This window comes from Triticum dicoccoides, chromosome 7A (assembly GCF_002162155.2).
Source record: "Triticum dicoccoides isolate Atlit2015 ecotype Zavitan chromosome 7A, WEW_v2.0, whole genome shotgun sequence".
In the NCBI taxonomy this organism is placed as follows: Eukaryota; Viridiplantae; Streptophyta; class Magnoliopsida; order Poales; family Poaceae; genus Triticum; species Triticum dicoccoides.
The window spans coordinates 551,508,575-551,527,279 of record NC_041392.1 but is presented as its reverse complement, the minus strand read 5'-3'; the positions used below and the strand labels follow the sequence as shown (position 1 = coordinate 551,527,279).

General features: G+C 49.5%; 1 protein-coding gene across 1 annotated transcript; it reads left to right on the top strand.

The window, feature by feature from the left end:
• The first annotated feature begins 1,164 nt into the window (after positions 1 to 1,164).
• On the top strand, positions 1,165 to 5,380 carry LOC119332190 (probable LRR receptor-like serine/threonine-protein kinase At1g34110). The gene is made up of 2 exons (XM_037605366.1): positions 1,165 to 4,339; positions 4,812 to 5,380. Exons 1-2 carry the CDS (start codon positions 1,516 to 1,518, stop codon positions 5,195 to 5,197), a joined length of 3,210 nt encoding a protein of 1,069 aa, XP_037461263.1. The 5' UTR covers positions 1,165 to 1,515; the 3' UTR covers positions 5,198 to 5,380.
• Positions 5,381 to 18,705: the final 13,325 nt, after the last annotated feature.

The following is an 18,705-nucleotide window of genomic DNA, read 5'->3' as shown; positions in this document are numbered from 1 at the left end:
TTCCATCCATATCTATAGAGCACCCAACTACGACTATAAACACTGAATCAAGCCCAAGACACATCGCCGTCATCGCCCTTACTCATTGGAACCGGACAAACCTTATTCTAATAGACAGTCTAATATTTTGTACGAAAAATGGGAAAGAAATTTTGGCGACCAAAAGGTTCTTCCTTCTTTTGCTTACTATCGAGCTGTTGTTCATTGTTTCTGATATAGCTTACCACTCATGCCAAGTGGTTGCTTACTATCGAGCTGATTGTTGCATTGTGCCAAAATGTAAGGACATCTCCAACGCGTGCACAAAATCGCCTGTAAATGTCCAGGGGCTGAAGGTCAGGACACTCTTTGTCATCTAACGATACATAAAATGTCTGTGAACATGGACAAATGTCTGAAATTTCATAAACTGCTGTCGAACTTAGAAGTGGTTTGGGGGAGCTCGAACATACTACGAGTACGCACAAGCTTTGGACCGCATGATAAACACACTTTCTCTGGGGAAGACTTGTGTGAGATCTGGCATTAGGTGAAATCTACGAGATCAATATTTTTGGAAAACAAATACATGTTCAAACATTCTCAAAACTTTTGTAGACACACATCAATGTTCGATATGCAACCTCAAAAAGTTCTTTCAACTTACATTAATAGAAACAAAAACGATAAAATCAGATGTGAATAGTGTCAGTGTACTATTCACCCGAAGCTGCTACCATTCACATTCGAATGTCTTTTTTGAATCTCTAAATGTGCATCGAGTTTTGAGTTGATGTTTGGGGTTGTATATATGCCCGACATGAATGTTGTCAAATATTTTCATATTTTTTTAAAATGTCTAAATATGATTAACTTTTTGTTGATCTCACGTAAATTACCAGCTAGAGGCAAGCAACACGGGACGAAAATTGCAGTTAAACAAGTGCACTCAGCAGCAGTGACACTACATTACCAGCTAGCTCTAGCCCCCGACCTAGTGGAGGAGACCACCCGTAGCCACCATTAAATACTCGCCGCGCCCAAGAACTGCCAGGACAAGCGAGGTTTTACCACCACCACTAACCCCAATTCAAGGGTTTAAGCTAACCCAAGTCTCATAAAAATAGTACTACTCTACACCCGCACACAGCCGAGGACAGAGAGAGAGAGAGAGAGTGTGCGCGCGTTCAAAAGAGCCGGGGAGGGAGCCAGACAGGGAGCAGCGTCTCCGCTCCCGGCCACCTCCTCCCCCGCCTCCATATGCGTCTTGGGTGCGGCTCAAGCAAGCACCAGCTCGACGCAAAGCTCCCCCTCCCCCGCCACCTCACTGCCCCGCACTCCACTCCCACATGCCCCGCCATCGCCCCGCCCCCTCCCACTAGCCACCGAGAGGGCTTCCCGGCCCCATGCGGCGGTGAGCTCCAGCTCGCCCACGCCGTGCCGCCGCTGCTGATCGGATAGGCGGGGGGAAGGAAGGAAGGAAAGAAGCGCTCGTTTCAGACTTTTTTGGCGGGTTTCTTGATCGCCGGAGCGGGAATGGCGCACCGGCGCGGGTGGTTCCTGGCGGTGGCGCTATTGCTGACCGCGCTCGCGCTCCGGCCGGCCGCGGCGCTGTCGTCAGACGGCAGGGCGCTGCTGTCGCTGCTCCCGGCCGCGCCGTCGCCGGTGCTGCCGTCCTGGGACCCGTCGGCCGCGACCCCCTGCTCGTGGCAGGGGGTCACCTGCTCGCCGCAGAGCCGGGTGGTGTCGCTCTCCCTGCCCAACACCTTCCTCAACCTCTCCGCCCTCCCGCCGCCGCTCGCCTCGCTCTCCTCGCTCCAGCTGCTCAACCTCTCCACCTGCAACATCTCCGGGACTATCCCGCCCTCCTACGCCTCCCTCGCCGCTCTCCGCGTGCTCGACCTCTCGTCCAACGCGCTCTACGGCGCCATCCCCGGCGAGCTCGGCGCGCTCTCCGGGCTCCAGTACCTGTTCCTCAACTCCAACCGCTTTACGGGTGCCATCCCGCGCTCCCTCGCCAACCTCTCCGCGCTCGAGGTGCTCTGCGTCCAGGACAACCTCTTCAACGGCACCATCCCGGCGTCCCTGGGCGCGCTCACCGCGCTCCAGCAGCTCCGCGTCGGGGGCAACCCGGGGCTGTCGGGGCCAATCCCGCCCTCCCTCGGCGCGCTCTCCAACCTCACCGTATTCGGCGGCGCGGCCACCGGTCTGTCTGGCCCCATCCCTGAGGAGCTCGGCAACCTCGTGAACCTCCAGACGCTCGCATTGTACGACACCGGCTTGTCCGGCCCCGTGCCGGCGGCGCTCGGCGGGTGCGTGGAGCTGCGCAACCTCTACCTCCACATGAACAAGCTCTCCGGGCCGATACCGCCCGAGCTCGGGAGGCTGCAGAAGATCACCAGCCTGCTGCTCTGGGGCAATGCCCTCTCCGGGAAGATCCCGCCGGAGCTCTCCAACTGCTCGGCATTGGTGGTGCTCGACCTGTCGGGCAACCGTCTCTCGGGCCAGGTGCCGGGGGCGCTCGGGCGTCTCGGCGCGCTCGAGCAGCTCCACCTGTCGGACAACCAGCTCACGGGGCGCATACCGGCGGTGCTCAGCAACTGCAGCAGCCTCACCGCCCTGCAGCTCGACAAGAACGGCCTCTCCGGGGAGATACCGGCGCAGCTCGGGGAGCTCAAGGCGCTGCAGGTGCTGTTCCTCTGGGGCAATGCGCTGTCCGGCTCGATACCGCCGTCGCTGGGCGACTGCACCGAGCTGTACGCGCTGGACCTGTCCAAGAACCGGCTCACCGGCGGCATCCCCGACGAGGTCTTCGGGCTCCAGAAGCTCAGCAAGCTGCTCCTGCTCGGCAACGCGCTGTCGGGGCCGCTTCCTCCGAGCGTCGCCGACTGCGTGTCGCTGGTCCGGCTCCGGCTCGGCGAGAACCTGCTCGCCGGCGAGATACCCAGGGAGATCGGCAAGCTGCAGAACATGGTGTTCCTGGACCTGTACTCGAACAGGTTCACCGGACACCTCCCCGCCGAGCTCGCCAACATCACGGTGCTGGAGCTGCTCGACGTGCACAACAACAGCTTCACGGGGCCCATCCCGCCGCAGTTCGGGGCGCTCATGAACCTGGAGCAGCTTGACCTCAGCATGAACAAGCTCACGGGCGAGATGCCGGCGAGCTTCGGCAACTTCAGCTACCTCAACAAGCTCATCCTCAGCCGGAACATGCTCTCCGGGCCACTGCCCAGGTCGGTTCAGAACCTGCAGAAGCTGACCATGCTGGACCTGAGCAACAACAGCTTCTCCGGCGCGATACCGCCGGAGATCGGCGTGCTGTCAAGCCTGAGCATCAGCCTGGACCTGAGCGGGAACAGGTTCGCCGGCGAGCTGCCGGAGGAGATGTCCGGCCTGACGCAGCTGCAGTCGCTCGACCTGTCGAGCAATGGCCTGCACGGCAGCATCTCGGTGCTCGGGGCGCTCACCAGCCTGACGTCCCTCAACATCTCGTTCAATAACTTCTCCGGCGCCATCCCCGTGACGCCGTTCTTCAAGACGCTGTCGTCAAACTCCTACGCCGGCAATCCCAGCCTGTGTGAGTCCTACGACGGGCACATCTGCGCGTCAGACATGGTTCGCCGGACCACACTCAAGACCGTCAGGACAGTGATCCTCGTCTGCGCCATTTTAGGCTCGATCACTCTGCTGCTTGTGGTGGTCTGGATCCTGTTCAACAGAAGCAGGAGGCTCGAGGGCGAGAAGGCGACGAGCCTGTCGGCCGCCGGCGGCAACGATTTCTCGTACCCGTGGACGTTCACGCCGTTCCAGAAGCTCAACTTCTGCGTGGACAGCATCCTGGAGTGCCTCAAGGATGAGAATGTGATCGGCAAAGGCTGCTCGGGGGTGGTGTACAGAGCGGAGATGCCCAACGGCGACATCATCGCCGTGAAGAAGCTCTGGAAGACGACCAAGGAGGAGCCGATCGACGCGTTCGCCGCCGAGATTCAGATACTGGGTCACATCAGGCACCGGAACATTGTCAAGCTGCTCGGTTACTGCTCGAACAAGTCTGTCAAGCTCTTGCTCTACAACTACGTCCCCAATGGTAATCTGCAGGAGCTCCTCAGCGAGAACAGGAGCCTGGACTGGGACACACGGTACAAGATCGCGGTCGGGGCGGCGCAGGGGCTCTCCTATCTGCACCATGACTGCGTCCCGGCGATACTCCACCGGGACGTCAAGTGCAACAACATACTGCTTGATTCGAAGTATGAGGCCTACTTGGCTGACTTTGGGCTGGCCAAGCTAATGAACTCCCCCAACTATCATCATGCCATGTCGCGCATCGCCGGTTCTTACGGATACATTGCTCCAGGCAAGTGACTTCTACTAATTTGTGTTTATCTTCTACTGTTACTCTCTTCAGCATTTAGAACTGTACACATAGTGTGAGTTCACCAATTGATCTCACAGCTCTGTCACTTATTGGGGCAGTGCTGTTGCCTAAGCAAGAATCTTTGACCTGTGGTTGCTTCTAGTAAGCTTAACAAGTTAACATGGTTCTTCATCCATGACCATGCCGATTGCTTGTAGTTCAAGCCGGTGAGTTGGATTGACTAGGTATTAACTGACATTGTCCTTGGACAGTAGTACTACAACAATATACAGTAGCTGCTAGAGTTTCTCACATCACAAGCATCCTTCTTCACTGAAGCGCGTTGACTTCACGCTGTTGATTCCAATGCTTAGCACATCACTGTCTTGATTTGCGTAATTATACTGAAGTGTAGCAAAGATGATTTCAGTTTGATGGCACAATGGTTTGACACTTGGCTTCTTCATTTCAGAGTACGGCTACACGGCGAACATCACGGAGAAGAGCGACGTGTACAGCTACGGCGTGGTGCTCCTGGAGATCCTGAGCGGGCGGAGCGCCATCGAGCCGATGGTCAGCGACAGCCTCCACATCGTGGAGTGGGCCAAGAAGAAGATGGGGAGCTACGAGCCGGCGGTGAACATCCTGGACCCCAAGCTGCGCGGCATGCCGGACCAGCTGGTCCAGGAGATGCTGCAGACGCTGGGCATCGCCATCTTCTGCGTGAACCCGGCGCCGGCGGAGCGGCCGACCATGAAGGAGGTCGTGGCCTTCCTCAAGGAGGTGAAGAGCCCGCCGGAGGAGTGGGCCAAGACGTCGCAGCAGCCGCTCATCAAGCCCGGCAGCCAGGAAGCCTGATGAGAGCAGTGTCGCAGCTGATTCAGTGGCGCGTCTTCTGCAACAAGAGAAATGGAGGGAGATGATATTTGAAAGGAAAAAGGAGTAGGGTTTTTGATAATTGCCTAGCTAGCTTTGGTTAGGGGTTTCTTGTACAGTTTCAGATGACGTTTGTAGCTCGTTCTGGGGGACTTGAATGGGAAATTTTCTCGGTTATTTAGTTTGCTCTTGCAATACGCCACGCCATTGTGCCTCCCAGTTCACAGTTTACTCTTCACTTCATTTCGCACTTCGTTTGGATGTGATGTGATTCTGAGTAGTGTCCATGTCAGCATCGCCAAGACAAGGACTGAACCACTGGTTCAGTCGAGACGAGTTATTGCTAATCAGCAGACTGTAGTGGATCCGGCAACAGAAGATGGCGCGATAGAATTCAATCAAGGAGATGGGCCGGCCCAGCGGCCCAAGCGAGCGACCAACCCACCGCGTTGGCTCGATGACCATAGCCTGGCCCGTTAATCGAGCTAACGGTAACTGGTTTAAATAGAGATCGATCTCTTCCTGTAATAGGGGGCTAGGATTGGAATGACGGCTTCGGCCGGTGTAATCGGATAGCTGTGAGGGTGGTTGGGTGGCCAGCTACCGAATTTTTCCCCAATTCGAATTCGAATCCCTAAATTCCTCCCCGATCTAGTGAGTTGCTTATACTTGGTATCAGATTCGGCGGTCCCGGAGCTTCCGCAGCATCGCCACGGGACGCGGTGGCGAGATCGGCGGCGATTGGAGGCGATGGACAAGCTGTCCGAGGACGGGCGCGGCGTCTACGCCCTGTTGCGGGCGGATTTCACCGCCGACTTGGACCAGCGCTTCAAGGAGCACGGCGACACCCTTCTCCAAGCTGTCGACAAGCTAATCCAGGCGAACACGACGGCGCTCGATGCTCTCCTGTCGGCGCGGGTGGACGGCGTATGGGACGAGTTCGCCCTCGAGATCGAGCAAGTCCGCGGCGAGCGACCGCGGGAACAAACCGGGCGCATCGAGATCTCGTCGTCACGGATGGCTGGGAGTGGTCGCGGCGGCGCCTCCGACTCCCTTGGCATCGATCAGGAACACCGGGGGAAGGCACATAACACTTATGTCCCTCCTCCGGTCAAAGGTGCGCGTGATTCCACTTTCCATGCTCGTTCTTCTTCCATCGGTGATGCGGGCTACCCGGATACTGCTGATGCATTTTCCTTTGGTGTTCGCGCGGATCTCCCTCGATTCGATGGTGCGAATCCGATGTTGTGGCAGAACAGATGCGAAGACCAGTTCAAACTCTGGAATACTCCGCCGCACCGATGGATTTCGCTGGCGACGTCCCAATTTGAAGGAGCAGCGGCCCGGTGGTTGGAATCAGTCCAGCGCAAGTCGCCAAACATTTCGTGGTCTGAATTCTGCTGCAGTTTGCAGAGTCGCTTCGGCCAAAATCAACACCAGACACTGCTTCGCCAGCTCTTCCGTATAGCCCAAACCAGCACAGTTGCGGATTATGTGGATAGATTCGCCGATTTGTATGATCAGTTGTCCGCATATGAAGAAATCCCCAACACCTTGCACTACACTACCCGCTTCCTCGACGGACTAAAACCAGGGGTTTGCGTTGCAGTGGCGCTTCAGAAGCCTAAGGATCTAGATTCAACATATAACTTGGCCTTGCTGCATGAGGAGCTCGGGGAAGGAGTAACCCATATCAACTCGCCTGCAGGCTTGCGATCAGGTCCATTTCCACTTCCTCTTCCCCCAAAACCCCGTGTCAGTGAAGATCGGCGACAGTCTGACACTCTGAAACCAACAACAACTGACGACAAGTGGTCTGCATTGCGCGCTTACCGCAAGTCCAAAGGGTTATGTTTCGTTTGTGGAGAAAAATGGTCCCGTGACCACGTGTGTAAATCAGCAGTGCAGTTGCATTTTGTTCAAGAACTAATTGATCATGTTCAGTCGATGGAGTCCACCCCGACAGATAGTTCAGAGTCAGAGACAGTTTCTGTTCACAGTATGAGGTTGTCAGCTGCTGCAGTTAGGAAAGACCCCAATGCTCCGTCTTTACAGTTGGAAATTCAGTTGCAAGGGCACACTATGGTATTTTTAGTGGATTCAGGCAGTACTCACTCATTCATCGACAGCTCTTTTGCTCCTGTGTTGGGGCATATTCAGGATACTACTCCAGTTTCTGTTACAGTGGCAGGAGGAGCATCATTGCAGTGTTCTCAGATGTTGAAACAATGCAAATGGAGCTGTTGTAGTGCTGAATTCTCATCTGATTTTCGGCTATTGCAGTTGTCCACTTATGATGGCATCTTGGGCCTTGATTGGTTGGCTCAACATAGCCCTATGCAAGTGGACTGGACTCAAAGGTGGATGTCAGTCCAGCAGTCTGGCAGAACAGTTACTTTGCAAGACCTGTTGCCTGCTGACTTTGCACTTACAGTGATATCATTGTTCTTCGTTCAGTGTTCTGCAACTTCTTTAGTTTGTCCCGAGATGCAAGTAGTATTGGACAAGTTTCCTACGGTCTTTCAACCTCCCACTGGCCTTCCTCCTAGACGAATGCAAGACCATTACATTCCTCTGATCCCTGGGGCCCGACCAGTTTCTGTCAGGCCATACCGAATTGCTCCCTAGTTAAAAGATGAGTTAGAGAAGCAAATTGCAGAGCTCTTGTCGTTGGGAATGATTCGACCCAGCAAAAGCCCTTTTTCCTCTCCTGTCCTCATGGTCAAGAAAAAAGAAGAAGGGGAATGGAGACTTGTTGTTGACTTCAGACATCTGAATGTTATAACCCTGAAGAGCAAATACCCAGTACCCATTATAGATGAGTTGTTGGATGAACTAGCTGGGGCATGTTGGTTTACCAAAATGGACCTCAAAGCTGGATTTCACCAGATCAGGTTAGCTCCAAGGGAAGAGTACAAGACTGCATTCCAAACACACCATGGCCACTTTGAGTTTCTGGTAGTTGCCATGGGCTTAACTGGAGCTCCAGCAACATTTCAAAGCACTATAAACTTTGATCTGTCCCCCCTGCTCAGGAAGTGTGTGCTGTGTTTCTTTGATGACATACTAGTTTTTAGCAAAACATTTGAGGAACACTTGGAACATGTTGCTCAGGTTCTGACAATTCTGCAAGAGAAGGAATGGAAAGTTAAGATGTCAAAGTGTGCATTTGCTCAACAGGAAATTGCTTACTTGGAACATGTCATTTCTGGTCAGGGTGTGTCTACAGATCCTGCCAAGGTAACAGCTGTCCAAAAGTGGCCTACTCCAACTAATGTTAAGGAAGTCAGGGGTTTTCTTGGACTCAGTGGTTACTATAGGAAATTCATTAAGCACTATGGGATTATTGCCAAACCTCTCACTGAACTTCTCAAGAAAGGGATGCCATTTGTATGGACCAGTGTTACTGAAGAGGCCTTTGTGGTGCTCAAACAAGCTCTAACATTTGCTCCAGTATTGGCTGTGCCAGATTTTTCCAAACCATTTACTGTGGAGACTGATGCATGTGAATATGGCATTGGAGCTGTCCTCATGCAACAGGGTCACCCATTGGCATTTGTTAGCAAGGCCTTGGGACCCAAGAACAGAGGTTTGTCAGTCTATGAGAAAGAATACCTGGCTATTCTGTTGGTTGTAGATCAGTGGAGGTCATACTTGCAGATGCAACAGTTTATTATCAAGATTGACCACAAGAGTTTGGCACACCTGCAGGATCAGAGATTGCATACCCCTTGGCAACATAAATGTTTAACTAAGTTACTGGGCTTAAATTACACAATTCAGTACAAACAAGGGAACACCAATGCTGCTGCTGATGCACTTTCCAGGAGACCTCCTGATGGAACAGTTCTTTTCCAGATTTCTTGTGCACAACCTACATGGTTGCTGGAAATTGTTTAGAGCTACAATGGTGACCCTAAAACACAAGACATTTTACAACAACTGGCCATAGATCCTGCATCTAAACCATAGTTCTCTCTGCACCAAGGTCTCCTTCGCTACAAGAACAGTATATGGGTTGGGCCTGATGCAGATCTACACCTTAAATTTTTTACAGCCTTTCATGCTAGTCCAGTTGGGGGTCATTCTGGCTTTCCAGTCACATACAAAAGAATAATCTCCCTCTTCAGGTGGCAAGGAATGAAAACCTTCATCAAAACTCAAGTCCAATCCTGCTTGGTGTGTCAGCAAGCTAAACCAGAAAGAGTTCAGTACCCTGGATTGCTATCTCCTCTGCCATTACCTTCCAAAGCTTGGCACACACTGTCTATGGATTTTATCTCAAGTCTTCCTACATCCTTCCAATACAACTGCATACTTGTGGTGATTGACAAGTTCTCTAAATATGGTCATTTCGTTCCTCTCTCACACCCCTTCAATGCGCAGAAAGTGGCTGAAGCTTTTCTAGACAATGTGTACAAGTTGCATGGTATGCCCAGGATTATCATCTGTGACAGAGACCCTGTTTTCACTAGCACATTCTGGCAACTGCTTATTTCCAAAATTGGAGCAGAGCTGAACATGAGTACAACATATCACCCAGAGACTGACGGCCAAACTGAAAGAGTAAATCAGCAAATTGAGTGTTTCTTGCGGTGTTTCATCAGTGCCCATCCTACTAAATGGAGCAAATGGCTGTCGCTTTGTGAATTCTGGTACAATACCAACTGGCATTTGGCACTGAACAAAACGCCATTTGAAATCATTTATGGGCAGACTCCACGGTTCTTTGGAATATCTGCTTCTGATACAATTGCTCCCGTCGATGTCCAATCATGGTTGGACTCCCGACAGTTGATGATCGCATCGGTAAAACAACACTTGTTGCGTGTTCAGCAGAGAATGAAGCATCAAGCAGACAAGAAATGGACTGAACGAGTTTTTGCTGCCAACAATCTCGTGTTCCTCAAACTGCAACCATACGTGCAATCATCAGTTGTCAGAAGAGCCAACCACAAGCTTTCATTCAAGTACTTTGGTCCTTACAAGATACTCGACAAAATTGGAGAAGTTGCATACCGACTGGAGTTGCCTCCTGATAGTCGCATCCACCCAGTGTTTCATGTACGTCTCAGCTCAAGAAGTTCATTCCGCCAACGACTCGGGTACAAGCACAGTTACCCTCTCCTACAGCCAGTTTGCAAGTGCCTGTTCAGGTTCTGGATCGTCGCGTTTGTCAGTCGGGCCGCAAGACAGTGATGCAGGGTTTAATTCTCTAGAGTTGCGGTACACCAGCCACTGCTACTTGGGAGGATCTGGATTCGTTGAAGCAGGAGTTTCCCCGAGCTCCGGCTTGGGGACAAGCCGGTTCACAAGGAGAGGGGGATGTCAGCATCGCCAAGACAAGGACTGAACCACTGGTTCAGTCGAGACGAGTTATTGCCAATCAGCAGGCTATAGCGGATCCGGCAACAGAAGATGGCGCGATAGAATTCAATCAAGGAGATGGGCCGGCCCAGCGGCCCAAGCCAGCGACCAACCCACCGCGTTGGCTCGACGACCACAGCCTGGACCGTTAATCGAGCTAACGGTAACTGGTTTAAATAGAGATAGATCTCTTCCTGTAATAGAGGGCTAGGATTGGAATGACGTCTTCGGCCGGTGTAATCGGATAGCTGTGAGGGTGGTTGGGTGGCCAGCTACCGAACTTTTCCCCAATTCGAATTTGAATCCCTAAATTCCTCCCTGATCTAGTGAGTTGCTTACAGAACATCTCATGCCTATTGTAGGAAAAAAATATCTCACGAGTAGGCGCAAACTGAATATTGTACTCCCTCCTATCTAAGTCTTTTTAATATTCCAATAAGGGACTACATACGGAACAAAATGAGTGAATCTACACCCTAAAATATATTTATATACATTCATATGTAGTTTGTGTTAAAATCTCTAATAAGACTTATATTTAGAGAGGGAGTAGATGAGAGTACAATTCAGCCACTAAAATTCTCAATTTTCAAAGTATTATATGTAGTTTGCAGTTTACTCTTCATTTTCCTCTTTCCTTCGCCGCCGAAGGACGCTGCCGGCCTATAGCCCGGGGGCTGACGGCGGTGGCGGGGGCCTCCCCTCTCTCCTGCGCCATGGGGGCGGTGCGGAGCCCCGCGATATCTGGTGGCACGACCGATCTGGCCTTGGTGGCCTGGCGGGTCTGCCTTGACCGGCGGCGGCGCGGCGGCCGCCTCGGCCGAGGGCGGCGATGGTGGCGGGTGCGGCGGCCGGGCCTGCTTCGGGCAACGGCCTTGGCTGCGTTCGGCGGTGGCGGCCGGATCTGCCACGACGGATCATCTGACCTCGGATCGGCGGTGGCGGCATGGAGGGCCTGGTGGTTGGGTCGACGCCATGCGTGGTTTGCCTTCCGGACAGATCGGATCTGGCCGGTGCGGCCTGCTCGATGTGCGGCGGCTCAGATCGGCGGTGACCCGTGTACACGATGCTTAATGGAGGTTCTTCGAGCGGATCCGGGTGAAAATCTCGTTCTCGGCTTGATGCCAAGACCGGCGTTGGCGACACTCTTTTGTGCCATTACCTTCTTGAAGGCATCGCCGTGGAGAAGCTACAGACCTCTATCCGCTACCTCCGGGGGAAACCCTAGATCAGTAGATTGGATGACAGCGGCACGTTGGCGTCGTTTCCTCCTTGGAGGCGTCATTCTTGAAGGCATACACGGGGTCGAGGGACCAGTGGGCGGTTTTTTTTGTGGAGCGGTGCTTCATCCTACACATTGATGACGACGGATCTCGGTGGCGTGGCGCAGTGGAGACTCGGCGCCCGATGCACGGTGATGGACTCGCGCAGAAGGAGGTAGTTGTCTGGCGTCATGGTGGCGTTGATAGCAGGGTGGTTTGACAAGGTAGAAGCCTCAATATCTGCTTTGAAGACGGACTTGTGGAAGATGGCGGCGACAACACATGTGATTGCGTCAGACCAGTTTATGCTCCAGACCGGTATGTGGCTCGGCTGGGGCTTCTGACTTTTGATGATAGGCTTAGGTGAGTGGTCTGGGTATTTGGCCTAGTTAGCGCCCCATCATCATATGGATAGGAGTAGTGGCATATGTTGCCAAGATGACGGATTCAGACATATTGTTATAATACTTTGTAAGGTCATCGAAAATAATCAATAAAGTGACCGCATGCATCTCCCAGATGCAGAGGCCGGGGGTCATCCTCCTTTTCTAAAAAAAGGAGCAAAATGAGTGAATCTACACCATGAAATATATTTATATACATTCATGTGTAGTTTGCATCGAAATCTTAAAAAAAACTTATATTTAAAAGAGGGAGTAGATGGGAGCACAATTCAGCCACTAAAATTCTCAATTTTCAAAGTATTATATCCCCCCTCTTCTCTTAGAAATTCAAGGACATGGAATATGGGATATTACGAAGTGGGATATGGATTTACCGTTAAATCTGTTTATGAATGGTTGGAAAAAGACTTTTTTCTCGATAAAGGGCGGTTTTATTATCTCAAAATATAGCATCAAACGGATATAACCTGACCTCTATATAATTAGGATATACACATCCAAACACAGAAGTCTGACAAAAAGACATAAAACAAAACCGACAAATCAAAAATAGTAGAGAAGTATCCGGTCTGAATAACAAATGGATTTGGAAAGCTTGCATCCCCTGAAGATTAAGATCTTCATATGGCAGCTATTTCAAAATGCCGCCCTTACGCGTGATAATTTATGCAAGCGTAATTGGTTAGGGGATCCTACTTGCTCTTTTTTCCGAGAAGTATAAACTGCTAACGATCTTTTCTTCCTTGTTCTTTTGCTGACCTATCTGGGGGTTTTTGGTTTGGCTCTTGGTGCTTCCTGTAGTCCCAGATTTATTTGGCAAGGTTTATCTTGGCTCTATTGCTTCTTCCCTGGAGGCAAAATGTATATGATGATTCTGGCTGCAATATCCTCGGGCATATGGTGTACTCGAAACAAAGTTACATTTGAGAAGCGCGTGGTGCGTTCTCCCTTGGAAGCCATTTTCACCGCATGTTCATTTATGATGTACTGGGCAGGGCTGCCGAAGCTGGATGATAGAGTTGACTTTCAGGTTGGTGTGAAGAGACCAGTCCAGGTTGCCGCATCCCTCGCTGATCGTGCTTCTGCTTGGGGGAGACTCATGATCGAAGATGCTAATGGGGCTCAGCGCGGGTGAAGATTTGTGGCGGTGTGCCTCATGCTGATTTCGCTAGTGCTGGGGGTTTCTTTTTGCTCACTGTGGTTTGATGCCCTTTGAGTGGTAGTTTGTGCTTTTGGTGTTCTGTAGACGATCGTTGGTGTTACTTGTTCGCTGGTTGTTAGTGTTAACATGTTTTCGCCCTGCAGAAAAAAGCAGATGTTTCGACATCGAGCATCTTTAGTGGGTTCCTGTTAATGTCCCAACTTGCTTTTCCTCTTTCCTGCCTCCTTGTTTTTGTGTTTATTCATCGCTAGTTGCCGTTAGGAGACTTATACTGAATATTTTCGTTAAGTGATTCATGGAAAGGGGCGAGAGCCCGGTTGAAAAAAGAAGAAGTGGGATATGGGCAGTTGCCACTCACAAATCGAAATGGATACTTGTTTTCTAGAGGTGCCTTGTGCTGTAAGCTAGATGATACCCGCGCGTTGCTGCAGGATGAAAATGAGTTGATACATATTTAGAAAATCACATGCAAAACCATTATAGAGTATTCAGTAACATGGCAACAATATAAAGAAAGTTTCTAGGTGCCTGGTGGATTGTTGTAGGTGCAAAATAAATCCCATACATAAGAAGTGCTATGTACAAAGGAACACTAAGCATCCAAATAAACAAAATGGTAATTTGCACCGAGCATCTCCAGAAACTCAGTAGAAAAAAGCCTCATATCAGTTATGTCGTCTCACAATAAGTAATGAACGGGTGACCATCAATATTGATTGTAGAAATATTTCGAGTGAATTGCAGAAAACCACCACATTAGCGCATAGGTTTGCAGAAAAGACTCTTTTATGAATTTAGGCCAGAAACCACTAATTTTCGGTCTAATCTTTTGCAAAAAATATTGATCAGTCTATTTGGACATTTTAATTGCGATTATGACATGTGGGGCCACCATTTGCTGACGTGGCGTAACATTCATTAGACAAGGTATTTTTTGCCAAAAACTCCTCCCTCTCTGGAAAAATCTCCCTAAGAAACTCCCTCCCTCCCGAGATCCAGGGCGTGCTCGTCCTCGCCGTCGTGGTCCACGGGATCCAGGACACCGGGGAAAGCAGCGGCGCAGCACGGCCCCTCGTCGCCGGCGACCCCAAGCCAGCAGCGCACCCGCGCGTACGACCCATCCGCTGCATCCTCCTCTGGCGGCCGTCCTACCACCGCCCGATGAGGACGCGGCATCACCGGCCGACGGTGACACGCCGCCCCCTTCCCCCTCTGGGCGCTGTGGCCATGGCTGACGACGACGAAAACCATAGGATTGGCGACGGCTGTGGCGCAGCAGCCGCTGGAGTCGTCATCGGAACTGGCGGGGTTGTACTGCCCGCAGGCGTCCCTGGGACAGGAGTGGACCACGAGGGTTGACCCGTGCACGGCCTGGGCGCAGGTTTGCGAGCACCACTGCCTCCTCGACAGACTCGTGCATGGCCTGGCGGTGACCGGCGACCCTGTGCTCGCGTTCCAGGTGGGTGACCGCGGGTGACCCCGACAGATCCAGGTGGGTGCTCGGGATGGCCGAGGAACTCCAGGCCATGGAGCTTCATCGCGCGGGGGAGGCCGGTCCAGAGGGGCAGGCGGATGCGTTCTTCCACCGGCGAGCTCGGGCTGCCACGAGGACGGCGGCGACGGACGGCTCTGCGGCGGGCCATGCTCGAGGTCTGAGCAACTAGCCAACGACGGCGAGCAAGCAGCAGGAGCGGCGCACAGCACGGGCGCATCCAAGCAGGAACCCTCGCCGGTGAGCTCCGCCGCCCCCGGGGCATCGGCGTGGACGACAGCGCACGAGCGCGGGATGGCCGGCGGCGGAATATGGCTGAGCTGGGTATGACAAGGGCCTAATTGCATTTTTGTTTTCAGATTGAAGGGTGCCTCTGTAAAAATACCAGGAACTGACAGTTATGACACATCATCAAATACAGGCCCCACATGTCATAATCACGGTTAAAATGTCCAAATAGACCGATCGGTGTTTCTTTTGCAAAAATTAGGCCAAAAATCAGTGGTTTCCGGCCCAAATTCGTATTTCTGCAAACCTATATGCTAATGTGGTGGTTTTCTGCAATTCACTCAAATATTTCCTCTGCTGCATGGATGCAAACTAACACTTCCCCTATATATTTCTAAACCAAAAAACATCTTATTTTTTGATATAGAGTGAGTATTGCATTTAGTTCTGAAACCAATGAAGGATTAAAACTAGCGCTTATGCTTCGGCACACCCCCTAAACACATGGACGACTTAAATTAACCCATCCAGCCACCGTCAGCAACGACTTGAACCAAGGACTTCCTGGTACAAAGTTTGACGCGATAACCAACCAGCCGCCGTCAGCTGTTGTGTTTACATACTTTTTTTTTATTCTGTTCTCTTTCCTCTTTCCTATTTCCTTTGTTATTATTCCTTGTCCCTTTTTGTCTAGTTTTTTGTTCGGCTTTTCTTTTTCTTTTTCCTTTTCCTTTTTCCTTTTCTTTTTATGCTCCTTTTTTGTTTTCCTTTTTATTTTGCAATGTGCAAACTTTTCAGTTTTGTTTTTTTAATTAATGATTTTTAATATTGATGATTTTTCTTTCCAAAGTCGATGAACTTTATTCAAAATCGATGAACTTCTTATTTCTAAATTAATGAACCTTTTTTAAAATGAATGATTATTTTCAAAGTAGATGAACATTTTTTTCAAAATCAATGGACTTTTTCCAAAATTTATAAACATTTTTCCAAAATCGATGAACTTCTTTTAAAATTCATGAAATTTTTCCAAATCCTTGAACCTTTCCCCCAAATTTTTAAAAGAATCAATTCTTGATATTTTTAATTTGTGAACATTTTGCAAATCCGCTAACTTTTCAAATCCATGAACTTTTCCAAAAAGATGAAATGTTTTTCAAAGTCAACGATCAAAGGTCAAACATGTCAATGGTCAACTTTTCGTCCAGGTCAAATATGAAGAAGTTTTTTTTGTCGAACCACGAAGAAGCGATCGGGCGTATGCTCTTGACGAGCGACAGCTGATCGCTCGTGTAGTTGGGCCAGCCCATCAAAGGTGGCGTGCGACGCTGCGTCCGCTAACTAGCGCAGCAAGCGATGACTAGGTGCTCCCGTTGTATAGGGAGTAGCATAACACAAACCGGCGCACACACCCTTCCGTCTTGGGTCTGGTCCATTTTTCTTTTCTTTTTTTAACCTTCAAAAAATAGGTGTATGAAGTAGGATTCGAACTATGGACATCTTGGATTACTTTCACCCACTATAACTAAATAGGACAACTCACTTGTTGTGTCTTATTACTTCTTTTATTCTCTTTGTTGTGCATCTTCAGTCTGTTCTTTTTCTTTTGGTTGGCCTTTTCTTCTTCAGTTTATTTGTTTCTTCTTATTTTTCATTTTCTTAAATTCATGATTTTTCTCAATTCTATGAACTTATTTTAAGGGTCCCAAGAAACAACAAGCTCTCAGACGGTGCCTTCTGGCGTACTTTTAGACAGGTCGAAGGATGCCAGGTTTGAATCCTACTTTTAGACCCAAACAACATCTGTTGAACAAGTCTATTTTTAGACATCCTTCGAATGACCTAACTTTTGCAAGTGGGTGGGCATGCACATGGTAGGCATCTATGTCACGATTGAACGATTTTTGACATTGTATGCAAGTTGCAACATGCCCGAGTAGTTATTGGATTTTTTTACCGAGAAAACTTTAGAAAATGCAAAATTTGTTGTAAACCAAAACAACTTGGCATGGTGCCTTAAATTGGTCATACAAGGCCATGGGCAAAATCGGGGCCATTTCAAGGATGTCGAGAAACAACGTGCTTTGAACATGGTCTATTTTTGGATACACTTGAAATGACCCAACTTTGCAACCAGGTGGGCATGCCCATGGTAGGAATCCATGCCATGTTTGAACGATTTTTCGACACCATATGCAAGTTGCAACACGTCCGGTAATTTATCGCCCTTTTTTGACCAAGAAAACTCCAGAAACCGTAAAATTTGTAGAAAATCAGAAAACCTTGGCATGCTGCCTTGAATTGTTCATACAAGCCAATGAAAAAAATTAGGGTCGTTCGACGGATGTCGAGAAACAACATGCTCTCAGATGGAGCCTTCTCACCTACCCGGACACCCTATGTTGAACATGGTGATATTTTCTACACGAATACAAAAAAATTCGAGCAAATTCAAAAAAAAAGTTCCATATTTTTTTCGTATTTTTCTGAAATATTTTGAAATTCCAAATTTTTTAGTGTTTTCATAAAATGTAAAAAAATAAAAATGTTCATGTTCAAAATTATGTTTGCTCTTTTTAAAATTTTTGTGTCTTGAAATTATGAGAAATTTTGAAAACACAAACATTTTGAGGAATTCATAAGATGTTCACGTTTTGAAAAATTGTTCGTAGTTTGAGAGGATGTCTGTGTTTTTAGTTTTGTTCCTGTTTTCAGAAAATGTTTGTATTTTTAAAAAAATGTTTGTAGTTTCGAAAAATATTCTCGTTTTCAATTTTGCTCCTATTTTTAAAAAAGTTTGAGATTGTGAAACATTGTTCACAAAAAGTTTGAGTTTTTAAAAATATGTTCACAAATTTTGAAAAATTTTGGGTTTCGAAAACATTTACTTTGTCAAAAAGAAATTCACATACGATTTTTTTTGAAAAAAAAAATTTAGGGGCTAGTGACGTTATGCACTCTATGAGTTTGCGTGTTAGATCCTCTTACCCTGTTTAGTATTTGTGAATTGGTGTTTAAGTGTTGCTGCTTTTGTTATTTTCTTGAAGGTTGGCACTGCAATTCAGCATTTGAGGCAGCGAGCCGAAGTGGCCAGCAATGAGAGCCATTATAGCCCTGGTCGCGAGTTTGATTCCCATCTAGGGCCTTATTTTTGTTGATTTTCCAGCGCAAATGGGCCAGCCTAGGTTAGTTGTGCCTATTTCGTATTGCGGCATAAAGGAGGTCCTCCGAACGTACGGCGTATACGAGCGATCCGTCATACGTACGAAAATGGATATGATTTATCAAATGTCTACATTGCCCTTTATAAGCTCCGTGAGGGGGGTGTACCGAAGCGGGTCTCTTAACGTGTGTGCTTGTGGAAATTGAGGATTCTTGCGGTGTCTGTCATCTGGGAGGGGAGTTGTCCTATGGATGGGGTGCCGTGCATCGCAAGCTTGTTAGCGATTTTCTAGTAGTCTGGCATGTCGATATTGGAAAACTGCATGGATATCTTATGAATATCAAACCCTCCATTGGAGGGCACAGATCCCGCAGCTGAGAGAACCACACCATTGGGGGTGGTGGTGGTGGTG